The sequence below is a fragment of the Rana temporaria genome, chromosome 9, assembly GCF_905171775.1.
Source record: "Rana temporaria chromosome 9, aRanTem1.1, whole genome shotgun sequence".
Taxonomy (NCBI): domain Eukaryota; kingdom Metazoa; phylum Chordata; class Amphibia; order Anura; family Ranidae; genus Rana; species Rana temporaria.
The window spans coordinates 169,466,836-169,494,220 of NC_053497.1; the positions used below are offsets into that span (position 1 = coordinate 169,466,836).

General features: G+C 47.7%; 1 protein-coding gene across 5 annotated transcripts in view; it reads left to right on the forward strand.

Annotated features, from left to right (window-relative positions):
* The window catches only part of SYNGAP1 (synaptic Ras GTPase activating protein 1), a 469,079-nt gene that overhangs the window by 261,563 nt on the left and 180,131 nt on the right, over positions 1–27,385 (forward strand). For all 5 annotated transcript variants that reach the window (XM_040324977.1, XM_040324980.1, XM_040324978.1 and 2 more), the window contains one exon: positions 18,927–19,481. In XM_040324977.1, coding sequence (XP_040180911.1) covers positions 18,927–19,481 — 555 coding nt within the window. The remainder of the gene's footprint in view (positions 1–18,926; positions 19,482–27,385) is intronic.

Genomic DNA, 27,385 nt, shown 5'->3' on the forward strand with positions numbered 1-27,385 from the left:
TGCGCAATAATTTTTAAAACGCCTTTTTTTGGGGGGGAAAACGGTTTTGTGAATTAAAAAATAACAAAACAGTAAAGTTAGCCCAATTTTTTTGTATAATGTGAAAGATGAAGTTACGCCGAGTAAATACCTAACATGTCATGCTTTAAAATTGCGCAGACTGATGGAATGGCGCCAAACGTCAGTACTTAAAAATCTCCATAGCCGTCGCTTATATTTTTTTTACAAGTTACAAATTTAGAGTTACAGAGGAGGTCTAGTGCTAGAATTGTTGCTGGCGCTCTAACGCACGCGCGATACCTCACATGTGTGGTTTAACGGGGTTTACATATGTGGGCGGGACTTACGTGTGTGTTCGCTTCTAAACGCGAGCTACCGGGGATAGGGGCGTTTAAAAAAAAAAAAAAATTGTATTATTTTATTTTTTATTTTACTTAATTTCTTTTATTTTTACACTTTTTGTTGTCTTTTTTTTTTTTTTGATCACTTGTATTCCTATTACAAGGAATGTAAACATCCCTTGTAATAGAAATAATTTGTGACAGGTCCTCTTTATGGAGAGATGCAGGGTCAATAAGACCTCACATCTCTCCTCCAGGCTGGAAAGCATTAGATCGTGAAAACAATTTCACCGATCTAATGCTTTCAGCCGCGATTGCGGCTGTGTTTACATTCCAGGACCCGGGCGTGACGTCATAACATTGCGCCCGGGCCTCCGACGATCATAAAGATGACTGGTGACCATCTGGTCACCAGTCTACTCTATGGTTTCCATCGGACGCCGGCGGATCGTTTCTCCGGGTCTCCAATGGCAAAAGAGAGCCCGGAGAAGCACCGGATGGCGGCGGGAGGGGAGAGCGTCACCCCCCTCCTGCCGCCTATAAAGAACGATCAAGCGGCGGAGACCTGAGCATAGTAAACTGTCTTTACTATGCTTCAGTTTATGAATGAACAGGATTCTTTGTCTCCTATTCATTCATCTTCAATGCAGCTGAGGCTACAGAGCAAGGAACTGAAGAATCTGTGTCCTCAATTTCTTTATCTGTCTCAGTCTGTTTAGATCCCTAATATTTCATTCAAAACCCCCCCCCCAAAAAAAAAAAAAAATTGTAGCCCTGCTCCCACAGCAGCTAGTCAGGTGACCATGTGCAGAAGCATTTGGTCAGCAATTCCCGCTTAAGGGGAGGGTCAGAATTGCAGAGCTTTCTATTGGCTGGATGTGCCTGAACATCAGCCTACTCAGCCGCTGCAGCTGAGATCATATGATCAAATGCCTGGGTGTAGGGTCACATGACTTCTCTGAACGCCTGGTGCAGAGATTTCTGCAGGATGGATCAGTATTTCACGATTTGCAAATTCAAAAGGAGGAGAGCAAAGGGCGTAGGACTTTACACTTCACCAGGCCATGGCTTCATTAAAGTCCCAAACAAACCCCCACCACTCTATCACAATTTGCAAGTGGATTTAAAGGACAATTCCGGAAAGGAAAGTCTGTTTAATTTTACTTTTGGAATCTGGCTGTGTCTCTTTTCGGCTTCTCACTGAGCATGTGCGAGCCAGAAGCGCATTTGTGAGGTCAGGCACTATTGTTGGACTAGAAGGCCTGGCTCACACTCTCCACTCTAATTCATCCCAAAAGTGTTCTATTGGGTTGAGGTCAGTCAAATTCCTCCACCCCAAACTCTCTCATCCGTGTCTTTATGGACCTTGCTTTGTGCACTGATGCCCAGTCATGTTGGAACAAGAAGGGGTCATCCCCAAACTGTTCCCACAAAGTTGGGAGCATGAAATTGTCCAAAATGTCCTGGTATGCCGACGCCTTAAGAGTTCCCTTCACTGGAACTAAGGGGCCAAACCCAACCCCTTAAAAACAATCCCACATCATAATCCCCCCTCCACCAAATGATTTGGACCGCTGAACAAAGCAAGGTCCATAAAGACAAGGATGAGCGAGTTTGGGTGGAGGAACTTGACTGGCCTCAACCAGCTAGAACATCTTTGGGATGAATAGTCCAACATCAGTGCCTCACCTCACAAATGCGCTTCTGGAAGAATGGTCAAACAACCCCATAGACACACTCCTAAACCTTGTGGACAGCCTTCCCAGAAGAGTTGAAGCTGTTATAGCTGCAAAGGGTGGGCCAACACAATATTGAACCCTACGGGCATAAGCCCTGTACACATGCTCGATTTTCTCGGCGGTAAGAAGTCCGCTGAGAAAACCGAGGGCAAAGCCGAGAACCCGGTAGGAAAAGTAGTAGATCTGGTGAAAAAAAAAATGCCGGGAATCCCGACAGGAAAATAGAGAGCACGTCCTCTATTTTCCCGACGGGATTCCCTACTGTTTTCCTGACGGGAAAACTGCGAGGAAGCATATATACGTACGGTTTTCCCAGCCAAAAGCTCTCCTGGCAGTTTTCCTGCAGGGAAAACCGGTCGCGTGTATGAGGCTTAAAGGAACACTAAGCCCTGGTTCACACTGGGCTGCGGGAGTGAAGCCGTGCGAGTTCAGCTGAACTCGCACGATTTCACTTCCGCTGGTAGTCCCGATTTCAGCCGCGTTTTCAGAGACATCTGTGCAGAAACCAGTTTCTGCACAGATGTCAATGTAAATCGCGGCCCGAAATCGCAAAAAGTAGTACAGGAACTACTTTTTGAAATCGGTGCAGCGCCGCACCGATTAGGAAGGAGCCATTGCGGCAAATGCCGCCGATTTGAGATGCGATTTGACATGTCAAATCGCATCTCAAATCGTACCAAATTGTACCCAATGTGAACCAGACCTCTAGGAAACATTTTTTTTTAGTAAAATAACAAACTTGTTATACTTACCTCCACTGTGCAGTTCGTTTTGCACAGGGTGTCCCTGAACCTTGTCTTCTGGGGTCCCTCGGCGGCTGTCTCGGCTCCTCCTCGCAAGAGCTTTCCACCTTCATGCAAGCTCCCTTGCATGGTGGAACGCTCTTGCGAGCGCTCTCCTGTGATACAGCGGCGGCCATAGCCACTTAGCGTATCACTCAGCCCCACCCCCCGGCGCGTTGCGTCATTGGATGTGATTGACAGCAGCGCCAGCCAATGGCTGCGCTGCTATCAATCCATCCAACCTAACCAATCAACGGCCACAGACTGAGAACCGAGGAGGATGACGGGGGCGAGCGCGGGACTTTCGAGGGTCAGGTAAGTAAAACGGGGGGAAGGGGGGGTACCATCGTTTTTTTTTTCACCTTAATGCATAGGATGCATTAAGGGGAAACAACATTCACCTTTACAACCCCTTTAAGACTGGGATGCCATTAAAGTTCATGTGTGTGTAAAGGCAGGTGACCCAATAATTTTGGTAATATCGTGTATACGTACGCTGGATGGGAATTGGTTAATAGGAGTACTTTGCTTTGGGGGGGGTTGATTAGGTGACAGCGTCTTTAAAAAGAATTATCCTGTGAATGAACACACAAGATTAATTTCAGCCATTTATAACTAGGCCTCTAAATTTATCGTACATCCACCAAGTTCTGCAGAAGTCGTGCGGCACGCTCCTTTTTTTCCAGCAGCAGGCAACACGGGCAATCTGCTGCATAAAATATAGCTTGTTGTCCACATTTCTTTCTTGTTTGGTTCATAAATGACCCAGAAAGTCTGGAAAATCCCCCTGCCGCACAGACAATTAACACAGCTAAAAATTGTGGCTCAGTCAGCACGTCACTTTAAGCCAAGCACAAATAATTAGCAAGATAAAGTGTGCAGCGCTAACTCCATCTTAGCGTGCATTAAAGAGCAGCGTATAGGAAATGGCAGCTCGGCGGGAACGTCACACTACATTACTGACGGCAAATAAAAAAAGACGTTTATAGTGCTATATGCATTCGTATTAAAAATGACAGCGCTCATTAATCATTGAACCGCGTGTCGTGTCTTGATTAGTACATGTCCTATATCTGTTCATTATAAGATATGGCGTGACGCGTCACCCCCTCATCGCCTCTGCGTGCTGCTCCACCCTGACTGACAGATTGCAGGCAGCGAGAACAGATTAATCACATGTAGTTTATTAACGCCAACTAGAATTAAATTGTCTCTTGCCCAGTCTGGTGCTGAAAAACGATACAGGCTTTTGATTGGTGGTTTGTTGCTTTGCCACGGCGCTGCTTATCTGATATCGGATCTTGCACTAAAATGCAAAGTCCACCCCTTTATATCCAGGCCCCACCCCTCCATCCAAAAACGCTATATAATAGCTGTTAGAAAAAAAAGAAAAGCACCTGTATTAGCACTGGAGATATTGGCCCAGATTCAGAAAGGAGATACGACGGTGTATCTCCGGATACGCCGTCGTATCTCTGAGTGTGCGGGGTCGTAACTATGCGACTGATTCATAGAATCAGTTACGCATAGATTTCCCTAAGATCTGACCGGCGTAAGTGTCTTACACTGTCGTATCTTAGGCTGCATATTTACGTTGGCCGCTAGGTGGCGCTTCCGTATATTTATGCGATGAACATGCTAATTAGGTAGATACGCCGATTCAGAAACTTACGTCCGCCCGGCGCATTTTTTTACGTCGTTTGCGTTTAGGCTTTTTCCAGCGTAAAGTTACCCCTGCTATATGAGGCGTAGCCAATGTTAAGTATGGACGTCGTTCCCGCGTCGAGTTTTGAAAATTTTACGTCGTTTGCGAATAGGGCTGTACGTAAGTTACGTTCACGTCTAAAGCAATGACCATTTGCGGCGTAATTTTGAGCATGCGCACTGGGATTTTTTCACGCGCCGTTCGGAAAATACGTCAAATACGCGGGGTCACCATTCATTTAAATAAAACACGCCCACATCATCCCCATTTGAAGTAGGCGGGCTTACGCCGGACAACATACGTTACGCCGCCGTAACTATGGGCGCAAGTTCTTTCTGAATACGGAACTTGTGCCCCTAATTTACGGTGGCGTAACGTATCTGAGATACGTTACGCCCCGCCTAAAGATACTCCAAAGTATCTGAATTCGGCCCAGTGACGTTACACCTCTTGCTGGTTTTGGGATACTCAGGAATAGGAATTAGCCACCTAAAGGCCCGGATTCACAAAGCACTTGCGCCGATGTATCTCGAGATACGCCGCGTAAGTGAAAATATGCGCCGTTGTATCTATGCGCCGGACTCAGAAACTAAGATACACCTGAAAATAGGCTTCATCCGACCTACGTAACTTGCCTACGCCGGCGCAGAGTGGGCGCATATTTACGCTGGACGTATTTGGCGCTCCCATTGATTTTCTATTCACATATGCAAATGAGGGAGATACGTCGATTCACGAACGTCCGTCCGTCCGACGCAGTGCGCGTAAAGTCATACGTCCGGCGTAAAGTTATGCCCCATAAAGGAGGTGTAACTCAGCAGCATCCATGCAAAGGGCTGCACCAGGGAACACAAGCCGACGTATATTACGTAGTACGTGAATATGACTAGGCGTCAGGGCCGGCCTTTGGGGTGTGCGAGTTGTGCGTCCGCACAGGGTGCCATGGGCAACAGGGGCGCTGTGCGGCCACTCAGAGGCGTACAAAGGGGGGGGTGAGCCGCCCCCGGGTACCACACAATGGGGGGGGGGTGTCAGACCGGCACCCCCCTGCGCGATTGTATTACACCCGCGGTGGCATTTTTTCCCTCTTTGTGTATGTTTAGGTGACCAGGGGGCGAGGGGTGAAGATGGGGGGCGCCACAGGATTAGCTCGCACAGGGCGCCTGAACACCTAAGGCCGGCCCTGCTAGGCGTAGGTTACATTCACGCCGTAGGCAGTGATCCGACGTATCTTAGGCAGTTGTTCCGACGTGATTGTGAGCATGCGCACTGAGATGCGCCCACGGGACGGCGCATGCGCAGTTGGCGATTTGTATCTGTCTGTCGCTCGGCCCATCATTTGCATGGGGTCACGCCTCATTAGCATGGCTCACGCCCACTTCCACTTACGCCGACTTGCGCCTTGGAAACCCAGCGCAGATTTGGGAGGAAGTACCTTGTGAATTCAGTGCTTGCCTCTCTGCGCTGCGTCGGCGTAGCCTAAATGAGATACGCTACGGCGGCATAAATATGCGCCAGTGTCTGTGAATCCAGGCCGTAATGTGTAATCTGTTGGGTTTCCTGTTCGGTCAGTCAAATAGGCAGCCTCAGGCCAACCACCGAGCAAAAGATGACAATCCTACTGCTTATTGTAAAGGCCTGTTCACACGTATGCTCCCTCGGACAATTGTCGGAATTTCCGACAAGTGTTGGATGGGTTACATAGTTAGTCAGGTTGAAAAAAGACACAAGTCCATCCAGTTCAACCACAAAAAACAAAATAAAAAAACACAGTAAAATCCTATACACCCAACTTCATACCCACAGTTGATCCAGAGGAAGGCAAAAAACCCCAGCGGAGCATGATCCAATTTGCTACAGCAGGGGAAAAAATTCCTTCCTGATCCCCCGAGAGGCAATCGGATTTACCCTGGATCAACTATACCTACAAATCTTAGTACTCAGTTATATTCTGTACATTTAGGAAAGAATCCAGACCTTTCTTAAAGCAATCTACTGATCTGGCCAGAACCACCTCTGGAGGGAGTCTGTTCCACATTTTCACAGCTCTTACTGTGAAAAAACCTTTCCGTATTTGGAGGTGAAATCTCTTTTCCTCTAGACGTAAAGAGTGCCCCCTTGTCCTCAGTGATGACCGTAAAGTGAATAACTCAACACCAAGTTCACTATATGGACCCCTTATATATTTGTACATGTTGATCATATCCCCCCTTATTCTCCTCTTCTCAAGAGTGAATAAATCTAGTTCCTCTAATCTTTCCTCATAGCTGAGCTCCTCCATGCCTCTTATCAATTTGGTTGCTCTTCTCTGCACTTTCTCCAGTTCTCCTATATCCTTTTTGAGAACTGGTGCCCAAAACTGAACTGCATATTCCAGATGAGGTCTTACTACTGATTTGTACAGGGGCAAAATGATATCTCTGTCTCTGGAGTCCATACCTCTCTTAATACAAGAAAGGACTTTGCTCGCTTTGGAAACCGCAGCTTGGCATTGCATGCCATTATTGAGCTTATGATCAACTAAAACCCCCAGATCTGGAAGGTCATGCTCTCAAATTGTCCGACAACAAATGTGAACACAAGTCCGTCGGACTATAATCCAAAGTACAAACACGCATGCTCCGAACCAATGCTAACCAGAAGGCAACATTTAGCAGAAGTTGCCCAAAGGGTGGCGCTAAACAGCAGAAAAAACACGTAATTTTGTGAATGTTGGCTGAAAAAGTTCTGCCGTCTGTATGCAGAACAAGTTCACGGCCAACGCCCTTCGGACAAAAATATATGGATTTGTCCAATGGAAATCTGATCGTGTGTACGAGGCAATAGCTCTGCGTTATCAGTTTGCAACAGGCAGGGCTGCCTATAAGGGGGGTGGCACTGGCCCTCCTGAATGGGGCCCGGGCCCCATCAGTTCAACATCAGCTTTATGGTGAAGGCAGTTACAAAGGCTGCTGATCACACCCCTTTCCTGGTTTCTCCTCCTCTCTCTTCCACTGAGTGTCAGCTGCTGCATGGGTTGCCACAGAGGGATCAGTTTCAGGGATTGCCCCCCCCCCCCCCCCCGCCACTGCGGTAACCTTCTCTCCTGTCCCCATTCCCCCTTCCCTGCAGCTCCGATCACTCCTGTGTTCATTCATAACTGAAGCATGATACGGAGCCTCTGTACAGAGTGCTTCCTGTTCATTCATTCTGCAGTGCATCTGAGGCTGCAGAAAAAGGCTCTGTCTTTGTCCCATAACTGAAACATCAGGTTTGGTCCCAGGATCCAAAAGCAAGCCCATCAATGGAATTCTTCAAGTTCAAATGGATGATAATACTAGTTGACTTGTTTCAGGGGGCAACCCTCCTTCCTCAGAGCAGTTTGCGCCCCTTTATTTTTTATTGTTTGTGCAGTTACAAGATTCCCCCATCTTAAAGCGGAGTTCCACCCTAAAATGGAATTTCCGCTTTTCGGAATCCTCGGAATGTCACATTTGACACCTTTCAGGGGGGAGTAGATACCTGTATAATGCAGGTATTTGCTCCCACTACTGGGCATAGATAGCCACAGTATCCGTGGCTATCTTTGCCATATCCGGCGCCTCCTCCGTCCCCCCCGCTGTCTTATGGGAGACACACAGGTCCCAGAAGACAGCAGGGACCATTCAGATCGTGCAGTGTGACTCACACAATAGGGAACCCGGAAGTGAAGCCGCAAGGCTTCACTTCCTGATTACCTTAACGAAGATGGTGGCGGTAGCACCTGAGAGCTGAGGGACAGATCGGCCACAGGTGCGGACATCGTGGGCGCCCTGGACAGGTAAGTGTGCATATTTTAAAAGTCAGCAACTGCAGTATTTGTAGCTGCTGACTTTTGAAAAAATCAGCGAAACTCCGCATTAAGAGGGCTGCAACGTCTAGATTAGGGTAATGCAATTAGCGGATCTCCAGCTGTTGCAAAACTACAAGTCCCATCATGCCTTGTGGCTGTCAGAGTCTTGCTATGCCTCATGGGACTTGTAGTTCTGTAACAGCTATAGGTCCGCTAATTGCATATCCCTGTTCTAGATTATCCAGTACGGGTTGCTCAGTGGTTACCATTATCAGAAGTACCATGTTCAGCTTCTCTGGGCGTTCATAGCGCTACTTTGTCAAGTTTTTAGCTCTTTAATGCAAGTCAGCCATTAATGTGTACCTAAACTCTGCTTGCAGTAGGGCTCCCACGATCTCCCTGTTACTTTACAATAATGTAAAGTGGGGGAAGGGGGGGGGGGGTTGAGACTAGCTTTAACTTATGGGGAAAGCCCACCCTCCAGGTCTACTTTCACCTACCCGCTGTTCCTTTTTTTCCAACGCAAGCTCCCTGATTGGCTCTCGCTGAACTGAAATGGGTGGTGGTTTGGAAGTAGAGGAGGGGGGAGTTAATTAAGGCTTGCCCTAAAGCCAAGGCATTTAGGCCCGGATTCAGATACAATTGTGTATCTTTAGGCGGGCGTAGCGTATCTCCTATACGCTACGCCGCCGTAACTTCGAGAGGCGAGTATGGTATTCAGAAAGATTATGCGGCCGAAGTTACGGCGGCATAGCGTATAAGGGCCGGCGTAAGCCCGCCTAATTCAAATATGGAAGATGTGGGCGTGTTTTATGTCAATTAAGTGTGACCCCACGTAAATGACGTTTCTAATGAACGGCGCATGCGCCGTCCGTGAACGTATCCCAGTGCGCATGCTCCTAATTACGCCGCAAATAGTCAATGCTTTCGACGTGAACGTAACTTACGCAAAGCCCTATTCGCGAACGACTTACGCAAACTACGCAAATTTGACGCTGGCCCGACGTCCATACTTAACATTGGCTATGCCTCATATAGCAGGGGTAACTTTACGCCGGAAAAAGCCTTAACTAAACGACGTAAAAAAATGCGCCGGGCGGACGTACGTTTCTGAATCGGCGTATCTACCTAATTTGCATATTCGACGCGGAAGTCTAGGGAAGCGCCCCTAGCGGTCAGCGTAAATATTGCACCCTAAGATACGGCGGCGTAGGAGACTTGCGCCGCTCGTATCTAGGCAACATTGAGGCGTATCTGATTCTATGAATCAGGCGCCGAGATGCGACGGCCCGCATTCGGAGTTACGACGGCGTATCTGGAGATACGCCGACGTAACTCCTTTCTGAATCTGGGCCTTAATGTCAAAGCGGGATCCGAAGGGTGCACAGAGCAGGCTTCTCTGGTTAACAAAGCTAATAGCAAACACCTTGTGTGATTTCTACTCTTGGCACCTTTAACAGTTTCAAACGGTATGCTTTAAATCTTGATATGATGCCTTTCTTCCTTGTAATGACAACTCCAGCTATAATTAATGAAATTCATCCATGATTGATGCGGAGAATTAACTTAACTGCTGTTAATGTGCTCAAGAAGGATTTTTTTCCCCTACAGCAGAGTTAAATTAGCAACTGCATTGCTGTATTTTCTTTTTTTGGGATCACCATAATTAGAACAGTATTAATGTTTATGAGCCCAGGGTTGAAGTTAAGCTCAATTCACTAAGCTATAATACATGTAGTATTTGCCATAACAATCGTTATTTTCAGCTCTCAATTGTTCTTATTTCTGATTATGACAAATAACGATTGCTATAGGTGTGTCTTTTTGTTTCTGTGTCAACAGTGCACACAATTTACTTTTTTTCATCACTGTACTTTAAGGTACCTACAGACACTAAATCCACATATCGGCAGCTAAGGATCTCCTTATAAACAGCATGTAAGCATTCAGGTGGCCAGTGGCGACCCGTCCATAGAGGGCGCATGGGCGCCGCCTCCCCTATCCATGCGTCCGGCCCCCTGATCTACATGTCAGTGGCGCCGGACTATGGATTTCAATGCGGGGTAGGTGTTTTTTTAAAGTGGGGGTTCACCCGTACATAACACTTTTTCCCCTTAGATGGATGCTCATTTTGTCTAGGGGAATCGGCTAGTTGTTTTAAAATATGATCCGTACTTACCGTTTACGAGATGCATCTTCTCCGCCGCTTCCGGGTATGGGCTGCGGAACTGGGCGTTCCTATTTTGATTGACAGTCTTCCGAGAGGCTTCCAACGGTCGCATCCATCGCGTCACGATTTTCAGAAAGAAGCCGAACGTCGGTGTGCAGGCGCAGTATAGAGCCGCACCGACGTTCGGCTTCTTTCGGCTACTAGTGACGCGATGGATGAGACCGTCGGAAGCCTCTCGGAAGACTGTCACTCAAGAAGGAACGCCCGCTCCCGAAGACCCATACCTGGAAGCGACGGAGAAGATGCATCTCGAAAACGGTAAGTACAGCTCATATTTTAAAACAACTAGCCGATTCCCCTAGACAAAATGAGGGATTGTTTGAAAAAAAAATTAATGGGTGAACTCCCGCTTTAAGCACCTGATTTAAGCCATAGGCTTCAAAAAAGGGTGACCTCAGAGCGCAGAGCATTTTGTTCCGCGGCCACCCAGTTGTGTGACTATAACGAATACATTTTTACTTATTTAACACTAAAGTTCCTCCCTGCCAATCAGGAGGCAGGTCTGGGAGACCTGTTTCCCGATTGGCCAAAGCGTCAGGCGATCCTATTGGATGCCTAGCGCTTTGGCGAAAGAGGAGACACACGGAGGAGGAAGCCGCTGGAGGAGCGGACACCGGAGCTGCTGCGCCCACTGCCCGCCCTCCAGGAGAGGAGGAGAGGACACCACAGCCCCGCGGGTAAGTGCCGGACTGTCTCGGGGGGGTTTAAGTGCCGTGCCACGCCGCTGGGGGGGGCGGGCGTTCTTTTTTTCCCACCCCCACAAAAGAGGAACCTGGGCTGCCACTGCAGGTGGCCATTAATGATTCGGCATGTGAATGAAGGAGGGGAGCATTGTGGGTTGTCCCAGGGCAAAACATTAGCAAACAGATGGAAGAATCTATCCCAGTCACTAGTTTTGTCCCAACCGGGAGATATAAAAGACCGTAGATAGGAAATCGCTTCCCAGTGCGCCCATAACCAACTTGACTGGACAAGACTTTTTTTTAAGTTGTAATTTTTTTTTTGGGAAAATTAAGAAATTGCATAAAATTTGTTTTTTCCCCCCTCAAAGTTGTGATTTTCACAAGTTATTTCTTACACGCAGCATGGGCATACTTATAATTACTCCCCAAAAAAACAATCTGCTATGCCTCCTGAATATGGGCATAACACACACGTGAGACTTTTTCACAGCCTAAATGCATAGAGGGGCCCAAAATCAAAGGAACACCTTTGGGCTTTCGAGGAGCATCTAATTTCCTCACTACCTAACACATTTTTGGAGGTCCTGGAGCACCAGGACATGGACCCTGTTCTCTTTAGTTGCGTCGCCCATTATTGCCAAAAAGAATGTCAGATTTTGATTTGTCTGACCACAGAACAGTTTTCCACTTTGCAACAGACCATTTTAAATGAGCTTTTGGCCCAAAAAAGATGGTGGCGTTTCTGGATTCTGTTCAGGTATGGCTTCTTTGTATGACAGAGCTTTAATTTGCATTTTTGGATGGCACAGAGAACTCTGTTCACAGACAGTGATTTTTGGAAGTATTTCTGTTGTCCTTCTGTCATGATCACTTGGTGCCCCTGTTCCTCATTCCAGCACCCGGGTGTTGGCTGTTTCTTTTCTCCTGTCTGTGTTCACCTGGAAGATGATTGAGCTGATGGTCACCTGACATAACCAAACTGAACACACTGGCCCCGATTCTCGTATATGGGCGTAAAACTGTGCGGGCGTAACGTATCTGGTTTACGTTACGCCGCCGCAAGTTTTACAGGCAAGTGCTTTATTCACAAAGAACTTGCCTGTAACGTTGCGGCGGCGTAGCGTAAATCACCCGGCGCAAGCCCGCCTAATTCAAATTAGCCGGATAGGGGGCGTGGAGCATTTAAATTTGGCGCGTTCCCGCGCCGAACATACTGCGCATGCGCCGTCCGGAAAATATCCCAGGGTGCGTTGCTCCAAATGACGTTGCAAGGACGTCATTAGTTTCGACGTGAAAAGTAAATTCGTAAATGGCGCAACATCCCCCCCCCCCCCCCGTTGTGTTCTGGGAAACACTCGGCTCCCAGAACACAGCGGGAACCAGTCAGCACGGCGCAGCCCGACTAGCACATGCACCGTAGGGAACCGGGCAGTGAAGCCGGAGCGCTTCACTTCCTGGTTCCCTCACCGAGGATGGCGGTGGGGGCAGCAGAGTGATGAGCGGCGCTGGACTCCAGGACAGGTAAGTGTGCTGATATTAAAAGTCAGCAGCTGCAGTATTTGCAGCTGTTTTTTTTTTTTAATGTTTTTTTTCTTCAGGGGACATGCGCTTTAAAGGTTATTTTTTAATTTTATAAATAGTTTCCTTTAAGCTAGTGCAGGGGTCTCCAAACTTTCTAAACAAATGGCCAGTTTATTGACCTTCAGACTTTAGGGGGGCCGGACTGTGCCCAGTGGTAGTGGAAATTTTCTTGGCATCAGTGGGAGTAAACATCGCCATAATTGGTATTGGGGGAGAAGCAGTACCCCATGATTGGCAGGAATAGTGCCCCATCATTGGTTTAATTGGAAGGAACAGTGCCCCTTTATTGGTACCATTGGGAGGGGAGGAATAATACCCCATCATCGGTATTATTTGAAAGCAATAATGCCCCATCATTAGTATCAGTGGGAGGAATAGTGTCCCATTATTGGTGTCAGTGGGAGATATTGTGCTTCAGTGCTGGTATCAGTTGGCAGAATCGTGTCTTATATCTTTGGAAGTAGTGACCCAAAGGCTGGATAAAGGCAGGCAAAGGGCCGCATCTGGCCCCAGGGCTGCAGTTTGGAGACCACTGAGCTAGTGCATTGTTGGTTCACTTACCTTTGATTTCGCTTCTAAATATTTTTTTTTTCTTTGTCTGAATTTCTTACTTCCTGTTTCTCCTCAGTAAGCTTGCCCCCATCATCTGAGCCGTTCTGGCTGGGGGTTAGTCAGCGTGCTTGCCCCCTCCCTTGGGACTACATCCCTGTGGGGAGACACTGGGCCATATTCTCAGAAGAGATACGACGGTGTATCTCAGGAAACTCCGTCGTATCTCTGTTTTTTGACCCGGGTATCTATGCGAGTGATTCCTAGAATCATTTTCGCATAGATAAGCCGTAGATCCGACAGGTGTAAGTGACTTACACTGTCGGATCTTAAATGTAATTCGCCGCCGGCCGCTAGGTGGCGTTTACGTTCAGGTCTCATTTGTTTATGCAAATGAGCCTGATACGCCGGTTCCCGAACGAAATCGCGTCGCGTAGCCGCCGCTTACGTCGTTTGCGTAAGCGTAAGGTTACCCCTGCTATATGAGGGGTAACCTTACGCCAGTACGCCGTATGCCATGTTAAGTATGGCGTCGGGTCCGCGTCGTCTTTTCCCGTCGGGTACGTCGTTTTCCTAAGTCGTTCTTGAATACGACTTTACGTCAATGACGCACATGTCGGCGTCATTGACGTTTTCCGTCGAGAACTGGAGCATGCGCACTGGGCTATTTTAAGCCCGGCGCATGCGCAGTTCGAACGGCACGGGGGCGCGCTTAATTTAAATACAAGCCGCCCCCTTGGAATTACGCGGGGATACGCCGGGCCAATTACACTACGCCGCCGCAAACTACGGAGCAAGTGTTTGGGGAATACAGCACTTGCTCCTGTAGGTTGGGGCGGCGTAGTGTAAATAGCTTACGCGACGCCGCCGCAGGAACTACAAGAATCTGGCCCAGTGTTACCTTAGTTTATTGCGGTGCTACTCAGAATGGATGGCACTGCAATGCATGCTATGTGTGTTAATGTGCATAGCGGTAATGCACGCATTACTGCAACACGCAAGTGTAAATGGGGCTTACTTGGGCTACCAGTTCCTGTTCTAGCAGTTGCCGGGACAAATAGAAAAGGGGAATCTACCCAGCTGAAACACAGACAGCAAAAAATAAAAACTGACTGAGGTTCTAACCCTTTATCACTCAATCCAAAACTGAAAACAAAGCTTTGACTTTTGATAAACTTTAACTTCCCAGCTGTCATTTTCTAGTACAGGCTTGGATGTTACTGTTGGCTATGATGCAGCACAAGCAGTTTTTGTTTCAGACCCATAAAAAAGACCCTGTGTTGCATTGGACGGTAACTGGTTGCTAGAGGCAACAGACACCTCCCTTTGCATTAGTCTCCTTAACTAACAACCTGCTGCGTGCCAAAACTCCCTCCAGGAGACTGTGCATGGTGAAGTCTAGTGTTTCTCCTCAAAGAATATAAGTGCAGTATATGAGCTCTGTAGAGTTGCTAAGTAACAGTATATAATAGTAATTATGCAGCAGCCAAGAATCAAAGATCAGCTCTGGGAAACGGGGAGAAGGGACTGAGCTGATATACACAGTGTGATGAGAGTCTATCGACCGCATACAACAGAAGGAGCCATCTTATGGACCAAGCCTACGTTCGTTCATTCGCCCTTTTGAATCGCTAAATCCATTAAAACCACTTCAGCCCCAGAAGGATTTACCCACTTCCCGACCAGACCACAAGCATTACTTTAACTCACAATTGCGCAGTTGTGTGATGCTGTACCCTAACAATAATGGCCCAGATTCAGGTAGCAATTGCGCCTGCGTAACCATAGTTACGCAGCGCAATTGCTGACTTGCGCCGGCGTAACAAGTTCTCCTGATTCAGAGAACTCGTTACGCCGACTGCAGCCTAAAATCTGCGTGGCATGAGGCTCTTATGCCACGCAGATTTTAGGCTGCATTCTTGCGTTGACCGCATACTTACGCCGATTCACAATGTTGCGCGTACGCAAGTTACGTCGGTTGCGTACGGCGTCTTTAGCGTAAGGCTGCCCATGCTAAAAGCAGGGGCAGCCAATGCTAAAGGATACCCGGCGTTCCCGCATCGCGACGTTCGAATTTTACGTCGTTTGCGTAAGTAATTGGCGCTGGACGCCATTCACGTTCACTTTGAAGCAAATGACGTCCTTGCGACGTCATTTGCCGCAATGCACGTCGGGAAAGTTTCCCGACGGAGCATGCGCTGTACACTCGGCGCGGGAGCGCGCCTAATTTAAATGATTCCCGCCCCCGGCCGGATCATTTACATTGCGCGCGCTTACGCCGGGCAATTTTGCCGGCGCGCCCTCGCAATTTACGGAGCTACTGCTCCGTGAATTGAGGGCAGCGCAAAATATTTGCGTGGGCGCAGGGCAAAATCGTTGCCCTGTGCCTCCGCAAATAAAGCGCAAGTCCTACCTGAATCTGGGCCATTGTTTTTTTTCCCCCACAAATAGAGCTTTCTTTTGGTGGTATTTGATCACCTCTTCGGTTTTTATTTTTTGCGCTATAAACAAAAAAAGGGCGACAATTTAAAAAAATATATATTTTTTTTTTTACTTTCTGCTATAATACATATCCAAAAAAATAAAAATATATATATATATATATATATATATATATAAAACATTTTGGCCCGGATTCACAAAGCACTTACGCCGAGGTATCTCGAGATACGCCGCCTAAGTGCAAATATGCGCCGTCGTATCTGTGCGCCGTGGCCACAAAACTAGATACGCCTGAAAATAGGCTTCATCCGACCAACGTAACTTTCCTACTCCGGCGTATCGTGGGCGCATATTTACGCTGGCCGCAAGTGGCGCTCCCATTGATTTTCAATGCACATATGCAAATGAGGGAGATACGCCGATTCACGAACGTATTTGCGCCCGGCGCATAATATACGCGGTTTGCGTAAGTCGTACGTCCGGTGTAAAGTTATTCCCCATATATGAGGCGCAACTCATGCTAAGGTATGGACCAGGGAACACAGCCGTCGTATTTTACGTTGTTTACGTAGTACGTGAATAGGGATGGGCGTAGGTTACGTTCATGTCGTAGGCAGTGATCCGTCGAATCTTAGGGAGTAGTTCCAACGTGATTCTGAGCATGCGCACTAGGATGCGTCCACGGGATGGCGCATTCGCCGTTCGTTATACGTATCTTTATGGCGCTCGGCCCATCATTTGCATGGGGTCACGCCTCATTTGCATTGCTCACGCCCACTTCCACTTACGACGACTTACGCTTTCATAACCCAGCGTAGATTCGGAAGCAAGTGGGAGCAAGTGCTTTTTGAATACTGTGCTTGTCTCTCTGCACTGCGTTGGCGTAGCGTATATTTGATACGCTACTCCGGCATAAATATGCGCCGATGTATGTGAATCCGGGCCTTATTCATCAGGTTAGGCCAATATGTTCTGCTACATATTTTTGGTACCCGGCCTGAGTACTTTTAGCCCTGAGTAAGTGCTAAGTTTTGACTTGTTCAGACCGGTCTTCTCTTCCAACTGAACAGAAAGCAGCAGGTATTGAACGGGAAGTGCACTTGGACACCTGACCATCACATCTCTATGAGAATGCCAGATATCTCATTCCAAAGATCATGGGCAATAATTTGGAGATGCTCCCACTCCTTCGTTGCAACTATAACAACCTCCACAGGTTTAAGAAGGCTTACACCCCTGTAACCCTACACTCTGTACACAGCACACCTCTGAACTCTGTGCATAGGGCACCCTATAACTGCACTCTGTACGTAGCGCACTCCTGAACCCTGCACTCTGTACATAGGGCTCCCTTGAAACTGCACTCTGTACGTAACACACTCCTGAATTCTGCACTCTCTATGTAGTGCACCCCTAAACCTATGCAATCTGTACATAATGCACTCCCGAACTCTGCACTGTACGTAGCGCACCCCAGATACAACCGGGCCCTTGAATTCAACCATACTGCTGATGCAGCTGACAATGAAACTGAGTTTTACACCCCTAATGTACATACTGTATCTACTTTGAGGGACAGAAAATATTGTCCCTATTGCCTGATGAGGTCTACACCAAAAGTTTGTGGTCCTGCACTAAAATGTACCCAAATTTAGAGCAGCTAGTTGGCACAGAAGGGACATTCTTTAGGGTGATATTATTGCTTTTTACAGCTTTTGATACATTTACCTAGTTTGGGCTAGATTCAGCAACAAGATACGGCGGCGTATCTCCAGATACGCCGCCGTAATTTCAAATCTGCGCCGTCGTATCTTTACGCCGATTCTCAAAGGCAGATACGTTTAAAAAATAGGCTTCCTCCGCCGACGTAACTTGAATACGCCGGCGTATAATTGTGTGTAATTTTACGCTGGCCGCTAGGTGGCGCTTCCGTTGTAGAATATGCAAATGACCTAGATACGCCGATTCACAAATTTACGTACACCCGGCGCTATTTTTTTTACATCGTTTACGTTAGGCTTTTTCGGCATAAGGTTACTCCTGCTATTAGGAGGCACACGCAATGTTAAGTATGGCCGTCCTTCCCGCGTCAAAATTTGAATTTTTTACGTTGTTTGCGTAAGTCGTTCGCGAATAGGGCTGGACGTAATTTACGTTCACGTCGAAACCAATACGTCCTTGCGGCGTACTTTGGAGCAATGCACACGGATATGCGCCGTTCGTAAAAAACATCAATGACGTCGGGTCCCCAAGTATTTACATAAAACACGCCCCCTCATCCGCATTTGAATTACGTGCGCTTACGCCGGCCCCATTTACCCTACGCCGCCGTAACTTAGAAGGCAAGTGCTTTGTGAATACAGCACTTGCCTCTCTAACTTACGGTGGCGTAGCGTAAATACGATACGCTACGCTGCCGTAACATTGCGCGCCCCTACCTGAATCTAGCCCTTTGTGTTTTACACTATTTTGACACCGCACTTCATCTTTTAGGCTCCATTCACACCTGAACGCGGCGTATTGTACCGCAATTTGCCGCGAAAAATTGCGGCGTTTTGTCCCGCGATTTGCCGTGACAAAACGCAGCGTTTTTTACCGCGGTTTTCACTGGAGGGGTGATTTACACATTGTCGGCTATGGCCGAACGCCGAAGCCGCCTGAAAAAAAGGGTCAGGGACTTGTTTTGAGCTTCAGGCGTACGGCGTTTCGGCGTTCGGCGTGGAGATGTGAACCATCTCCATAGCCAACAATGTTAAATCACGCCTCCAGCGTATTTCAGGCTGCAATAGCGTCGGGCATCAAAACGCCTAGGTGTGAATGGAGCCTTAGGGCGTAGTTGACAATGCAGAAGCACAACTGGAAGACAAGGACAGAGCGTTGTCACCTTATAACAGGAAGTGCCTGAACAAGGACCTTTATTGAAGGATCCTCAGATATTATCGTAATGAAAGCTGAGAGATGAGAGTTTAATGATTGTGTTTACATCTACTTCAATAATGTTCTTTTCCTCTGTCCTTCTGAATTATTACAGACTCTGACTCATTCCCTCCTTCTCCTTTACAGGATAACAGCCGGCGAGTAGATAATGTCCTCAAGTTGTGGATTATTGAAGCTCGCGACCTCCCCCCTAAGAAACGCTACTACTGCGAGCTGTGCCTGGACGACATCTTGTACGCCCGTACCACCAGCAAAGCCCGGGGTGAAACCGTTTTCTGGGGGGAGCACTTTGAGTTCAATAACCTGCCCGCGGTGCGGAACCTGCGCCTCCACCTGTATAAGGACACAGACAAAAAAAGGCGTAAGGAGAAGAGCAACTACGTGGGCATGGTGAACGTGCCCATCGCCAGCATCAGCGGACGCCATTTTGTGGAGCAGTGGTACCCGGTGTCCCAGCCCACCTCCTACAAGGGGAAAAGCAGCTGTCCCTCCATCCGCCTAAAATCCCGATACCAAACCATGAGCATCCTTCCCATGGAGTTGTACAAGGAGTTTGCCGAGTACGTCACCAACAACTACCGGATGCTGTGCGCCGTGCTGGAGCCGGTGCTGAGCGTGAAAAGCAAAGAGGAGGTGGCCTGTGCGCTTGTACATATACTGCAGAGCACAGGGAAAGCCAAGGTACCTTTATTTATCTATACAATTCTTGCTTTATTTTAATTGTATGCTGGATTTGTGCTGATCGGGAAAGTTTAGGCTGTGAAGTGCCATTTTCCTCTTCTCCACCTTAGTGCACCTTGCCAGTGCTCCCTCGCCACTCCTGCCCTATAACCGGCAACAATACCTGGTGCCTCTGGGTATGGGGAACATGTGACTTCTTCCCATGTCACAGTGCTTGGGTCTAAAGGCCAATCACTAGAGCAGTGGTTTCCAAACAGCGGCCCGGGGGCCAGATGTGGCCCTTTGCTTACTTTTATCCGGCCCTTAGGGCACTGTTCTTCCCACTGATATAAAGCACCATTCTTTCCACTATTACCAATGATAAGGCACCATTCCTTCCACTGGCCCGGATTCAGGTAGATTTGCCCCTTATTTACGGAGGCGCAGGGCAGCGTTTTTGCCCTGCGCCCCCGCAAATTTACTGCGCTACCCGCAATTCACGGAGCAGTAGCTCCGTAAATTGCGTGTGCGCTGTGTAAACTTGCCCTGCGTAAGGGCGCCTAATGTAAATGATCCCGTAGGGGGCGGGAATCATTTAAATTAGGCGCGCTCCCGCGCCAAGCGTAGAGCGCATGCTCCGTCGGGAAACTTTCCCGACGTGCATTGCGGCAAATGACGTCGCAAGGACGTCATTTGCTTCAAAGTGAACGTGAATGGCATCCAGCGCCATTCACGAATCACTTACGCAAACGACGTAGATTTCAAATATCGCGACGCGGGAACGACGGGTATCCTTTAGCATTGCCTCCCCGTGCTTTTAGGATGTGCAACCTTACGCGAAACCCGACGTACGCAAACTACGTAAATTGGGCTCGCTCAACGTTGTGAATCGGTGTTAGTATGCAATTTGCATACTATACACTGAGCACAATGGGAGCGCCCCCTAGCGGTCATAGCTAGAATGCAGCCTAAGATATGCGTGGCATAAGAGCCTTATGCCACGCAGATTTTAGGCTGCAGTCGGCGTTACGATGTTCCTGAATCAGGAGCATTCGTTACGCCGGGGCAAGTAAGCAATTGCGCTGTGTAACCTATGGTTACACAGGCGCAATTGCTTCTTGAATCTGGGCCACTGACACCAACAGTGGGAAATAATGCCTCCCACTGACACCAACAATGGGGCACTATTTGTTCCACTGGCACCAACAATGTGGTGCTAGTCCTTCTGCTGACACCAACCAGGGCTGTCTTAATGCATGGGCACCTCTGGCCAGTGCCCAGGGGCCCCAGGTGCATGGGGGTCCCATAATAATCTTTAATTATGTTATACTTTCCATTTTACTAAGCTGTCCCGGGATGGCCTGGCAGCGTCTCAGAACCTGTATTGTGCCCGCCTGATCCCAGTATTATGCCCTCCTTACTCAACCTGCACTGTGTGTGCCCTTCTGCACCCTCCTTTGTGCGCCCTTTTTGTTGATTAGTCTTTGATTTATGGCATGTTTTCTTACTGTTAAAATCAAATCTAAAGTACTAATAAATATATGTTTAATTTTATCAACTATTTATACGTTAATTCTTGAGTGTAGGTGTGGAAATTGGGGCAATCTGGTATGGGCCCCAGTGCATTACTTTGCCCAGGGGCCCATAATGCTGATAAGACGGCCCTGACACCAACGATGAAACACTATCCCTCCCACCAGTACCAACTGACCACAGGTACCAAGTAATTTTTTTTTACTCCCGCTGACCACCAAGCCTCTGGCATTGTTTACTCCCACTGACTGAACCTGACCCCTGACACGTTTCGCACTGAAACTAGTGCTTAGTCATAGCAGAGTGGGTATAGCGTACCTGGACAGGCCTCTCCCACCGGCCTGGCAGCCAGAGTATCGCTCGAAACTTAGAGGAAAAGTCTCTGCCACAGACCCTCCTTGGTACCACTCGGAACTTGAAGGAAAAGTCTCTGCCACAGACCCTCCCCAGAATTGTGATGATCCTCCTTAATAGATTTTGTTTCCTGGATCTCCTTCAGGTAGTTTTCAGGTTACCGACTAACAGGTGACCAGCCTCTCAGTGTCCGGTCACCTTGATCCCCGGTGGTTTGTCGAGACCCTATTGGTTTGCCAGCCTCTCATTGGCTCTACTCCCCACCGAACAGCTTCCTCGCTTGGGTTCTTTCAAGATTTGGGAACCCAGTCGACTACTGGGCTCCCCGCCACAGCTCAAATGTTCTGGACCAACATGGTCCTGGAACCAGGAACACCGCGTGGCACGCGCACCCCGGCATGGAAGGCCATTACGCCGGTGCACCGTGATGCGGTCACCCTAAAGGTGGGTGCCGCACTCCGAAGAAGAAGAACCCAGACCAATGGCGTGTGTCCCATAAATACCCTCCCCCAGCATCAGGGCTGGACTGGGACAAAAATTTGGCCCTGGACTTCATCCAGACTGGCCCACTTTGACAGGTCTCTCCCATGGCGGCAGGACAACTTGCGCACCCCCCCCCCCCCGGTCACCCAAGCCCCCTCTACCCCTTCACTAGCCACTAGCCGCTCTACTTTATTAGAGTAGAACGGCTGGTACTGGTACTTTTAAAGGCAGTACCAGTGGGGAAGCTAGACATTATTTCACCTGGGGGAAAGGATCAGTTTGGTGCCCCCCCATGGGACAAGATTAGGCAGAAGTGAGAAACTCCCAGGCCATAGCTGTTGAGTCAGCTGTCTGTCCCCTCCCCCATGCTCCTCTGTTGTCCCTCCTGCTCCTCTGGTCCTCCCCCTGCTTCTCTGTTCCCCCCAGGTGAGCGCTGCGGGGAGGGAGAGGAGGTGAGTGCTGCGGGAAGGGAGAGACAGAGGAGCGGAGGGGGCGGCAGTCCGCTGTCACTGAAGCCGGCCCACTGAGCCATCGGCCCACCGGGAAACTCCCTGTAGTCCCAATAGCCAGTCCTTCCCTGCCCAGCATGCACAGCGAGGAAAAAACCCTCCTGATAGGCTTCTGGTTAAGCCCTGGGGTGGGAAGAGCACCCCAGAAACGTCAGAATGAGCCCATAGCAAAGGCAAGCTGAAACTGAGACCCAACTTTGAACATAATAACTGGATCAGACTCAGTTAACACTCTGATCCCCCTCTAAATTTAAAGTGGAAGTAAACCCTCCTATCGTTTCCAGCCGAGGAAGCTGCCATCTTGGCCTCGGTTTAATCTACGACTTCCACGATGTTTCACATGTGATTAGTTATGACACCAGCCATTGGATGGTGTGATAGTTTGGTTGAGAGCACAACCAATGGGAGGTAACTGTTTTATGGATGGGTTTACTTCCGCTTTAACTAGCACCGGTACTTGGAAGTAACCAGGAGCTACACGTATATAGTACATTCACATCAGAGTATGTGCCTTTCATTTTTTACCATTCAGGATTTACTACACAGTAGAGCTGCACGATTAATCGCGGAGAGAATCGCAATCTCGATTCTCCCCGCCCGCGATTTCCCCCGCGGGATGACCCGCGATTCTTCTGTTTCATGGCCGGTTCCACGTAACCAGCGTGGAACGCAAATGGCGCCGATATCGGAACCGACGTCAGCAGCCTGCGCCGCTGGATGGATGCCTGGGCTTCTCTTGCAGATCTGTACAACTGTGTGTATCCATGCGCCACCCAATGGTTGCTGGCGGTACTGCTTCTGATGTATAAAAAAAAAAGAGACCAGTGATATGTCTATAATGTTAAAGACCATATAACTCCTATAAAAAAAGTTTGATTCTGCTTTTTTCATAGGAGTTATATAGTCTTTAACATTATAGACATATCACTGGTCTGTTTTTTATATATTCACATTTTCAGATAAATCACAGGTTTATTTATTTGGGGGGGGGTTCTGGCATTCAGTTTTTGAGAATCGTGAGAGAATTGTGATCTTTAGTCTAAGCAAAAGAATCGCGATTCTCATTTTGACCAGAATTGTGCAGCTCTATTACCCAGTTTATCACAGTTTATATGGGACTTTCCATTAATGTTTAGCAATGATTTATTTGGAGAATTGAATGTTATTTATCATATATTTAAAAAAACAAAGCAACATATTACCCCCCCTCCCACACCCCCTTTCAATTTCAAAGCTGGGCAGTCCACAAGTGGATATACGTAATTATTTTCAGCCTGCTGCGATCCGCTCAAGCGATCCTTTGCGTCAGCCAGTGGCGGCTGCAGGGGAGAGGACAGAGCGCTTGACAGCTGGGTAATCCCAGAGCGGTGCTGTCACCCATAGGCTCCCATGTCTCAGCTGTTGTCGGTGCTCCCTCCTCTCCCCTGCAGCTGCTGCTGGCTACCACAGGGAAGCCAGATCCTATGACTGGACCGGAGTGGCCTGAAAATAGTATATCCATTTTTTTTTACAGAGGTTTGCCAACATAGATGTTAAAGGGGAGAGAACATTTTTAAGACTTGTTAGGTTTAGCCTAGTTTTAACATGTGGCTCTCCACTTGGCTTATAGATTCAAATGGGCCCTTTTAGGTTGAACACCATTGAGCTAACTCTTTCCATTTCTTTCCATAACAAAAACAATGGCCCAGATTCAGGTAGGGGTGCGCACTGATACGGCGACGCAGCGTTTCGTTTTTACGCTACGCCTCCGTAAATTACTTGAGCTACGCTTCATCCACGAAGCATTTGCTCCGTAATTTGCGGCGGCGTTTCGTAAAAGGGGCTGGCGTAACCGCGCGTAATTTAAATGATCCCGTAGGGGGTGTGGATCATTTAAATTAGGCGCGTACTGTGCATGCTCCGTCTGGAAAATTTCCCGACGTGCATTGCGGTAAATGACGTCGCAAGGACGTCATTGGCTTCGACGTGAACGTAAATGGCATCCAGCGCCATTCACGAACGAGTTACGCAAACGACGCACATTTTTAAAAAATCGTGACGTGGGAACTACGTCCATACTTACCATTGGCTGCGCCTCCTAATAGCAGGAGCAGCCTTACGGCGAAAACGACGTACGCAAACGACGTAAAAAACGAGCGCCGGCCGTGCGTACGTTTGTGAATCGGCGTTAGTATGCAATTTGCATACTCTACGCTGACAACTACGGGTGCGCCACCTAGCGGCCAGCGGCAGAATGCACCCTAAGATACGACGGCATAAGAGACTTATGCCAGTCGTATCTTAGGCTACAGTCGGCGTATCTAGCTTTCTGAATACAGAAAGTAGATACGCCGGCGCTACTTAGCAATTACGCTGCGTATCTATGGATACGCAGGCGTAATTGCTTGCTGAATCTACCCCAATGTTTTGGCTGGAGTTCTACCTCTCACTTTCAGTGTTACACTAACCAGGTGACGGCGCTGGCATGGCATGGTGCCGTTATGTAGGAAACACACTTATTTCTTGGCAGTGTTTTCTGTGATCAAATTGCAACATGTGGAGCAGCAATGCCCCCCTAGGAGGGGTCCATTCATTTTCTTGCTTTTTATTTTTTTTACTATCATGTTCCATTAATGCTCCTTTTAACACATCCTCTATACATATAACTCTCTCTGCCATCACAGCTTCATCAGCGGCACAGATTGCTTAGAACTTTATCTCTTTCTTCTTCAAATGTGATCTATTATCCTTTATTTTTCGCATAATATCTTTCAGAGATCAAAGTTTTCCCAGTCCCTCTCTTTTCTGCTTCTGTCGCAGAAAACCTCCGTTCCTCTTTACAAGCATTATGTTATCAATGAGATATTGTTCTGAAGAGATTTCTTCTATAATGCACCATGAAATCCACTGATTGAAAATTTCAAAGTTTCATTCAGAGAGAAGGAAATCACTGATAATTGTTTAAGGCAGAGCTGAGGGTTATACAACCCTCATCATGTCCAGTGATTGGGAGGTGTAGTGTTCTACATATAGAGTGTTATACAACTGTATTATGGACATGTCCAGTGGTCGGCCATGTTGGGAGGTGTAGTGTTCTATGTATACAGTGTAATAGAATTGTATTATGGACATGTCCAGTGGTCGGCCATGTTGGGAGGTGTAGTGTTCTACGTATAGAGTGTTATACAACTGTATTATGTACATGTCCAGTGGTCGGCCATGTTGGGAGGTGTAGTGTTCTACGTATAGAGTGTTATACAACTGTATTATGGACATGTCCAGTGGTCAGCCATGTTGGGAGGTGTAGTATTCTACGTATAGAGTGTTCTACAACTGTATAATGCACCATGAAATCCACTGATTGAAAATTTCAAAGTTTCATTCAGAGAGAAGGAAATCACTGATAATTGTTTAAGGCAGAGCTGAGGGTTATACAACCCTCATCATGTCCAGTGATTGGGAGGTGTAGTGTTCTATGTATAGAGTGTTATACAACTGTATTATGGACATGTCCAGTGGTCGGCCATGTTGGGAGGTGTAGTGTTCTATGTATACAGTGTAATAGAATTGTATTATGGACATGTCCAGTGGTTGGCCATGTTGGGGATGTAGTGTTCTATGTATTGAGTGTAATATAATTGTATGATGAATATGTCCAGTAGTCGGCAATGTTGGAGGTGTGGTGTTCTATGTACAGAAGGGTTCTCAAACTGGCGGCCCATCAGCTGTTGCGAAACTACAAGTCTCATCATGCCTCTGCCTGTGGGAGTCATGCTTGTAATTGTCAGCCTTGCAATGCCTCATGGGACTTGTAGTTGCTCAACAGCTGGAGGGTCGCCATTTTGAGGCCCCTGATGTACAGAGTGTAATAGAATTGTATTATGATCATATCCGGTGGTTGGCCATGTTGGGGGTGTAGTGTTCTATGTATAGAGTGTAATAGAATTGTATGTTGATAATGTCCAGTGGTGGGCCATGTTAGGGGTGTAGTGTTCTACGTATAGAGTGTTATACAACTGTATTATGGACATGTCCAGTGGTCGGCCATGTTGGGAGGTGTAGTGTTCTACGTATAGAGTGTTATACAACTGTATTATGGACATGTCCAGTGGTCAGCCATGTTGGGAGGTGTAGTGTTCTATGTATACAGTGTTATACAACTGTATTATGGACATGTCCAGTGGTCGGCCATGTTGGGAGGTGTAGTGTTCTATGTATAGAGTGTTATACAACTGTATTATGGATATGTCCAGTGGTCGGCCATGTTGGGAGGTGTAGTGTTCTACGTATAGAGTGTTATACAACTGTATTATGGACATGTCCAGTGGTCGGCCATGTTGGGAGGTGTAGTGTTCTACGTATAGAGTGTTATACAACTGTATTATGGATATGTCCAGTGGTCAGCCATGTTGGGAGGTGTAGTGTTCTATGTATAGAGTGTTATACAACTGTATTATGGACATGTCCAGTGGTCAGCCATGTTGGGAGGTGTAGTGTTCTATGTATACAGTGTTATACAACTGTATTATGGACATGTCCAGTGGTCGGCCATATTGGGAGGTGTAGTATTCTACGTATAGAGTGTTATACAACTGTATTATGGATATGTCCAGTGGTCGGCCATATTGGGAGGTGTAGTATTCTACGTATAGAGTGTTATACAACTGTATTATGGACATGTCCAGTGGTCGGCCATGTTGGGAGGTGTAGTGTTCTATGTATAGAGTGTTCTACAACTGTATTATGGACATGTCCAGTGGTCGGCCATGTTGGGAGGTGTAGTGTTCTATGTATACAGTGTAATAGATTTGTATTATGGACATGTCCGGTGGTCGGCCATGTGGGAGGTGTAGTGTTCTATGTACGGCGTGTAATAGACTTGTATTATGTTCATATCCAGTGGTTGGCCATGTTGGGGGGTGTAGTGTTCTATGTACAGCAGGGATCTGCCTGTGGGAGTCATGCTTGTAACTGTCAGCCTGGCAATGCCTCATGGGACTTGTATTTGCGCTGGAGGGCTGCCAGTTTGAGATCCCTGATGTACAGAGTGCAATAGAATTGTATGAT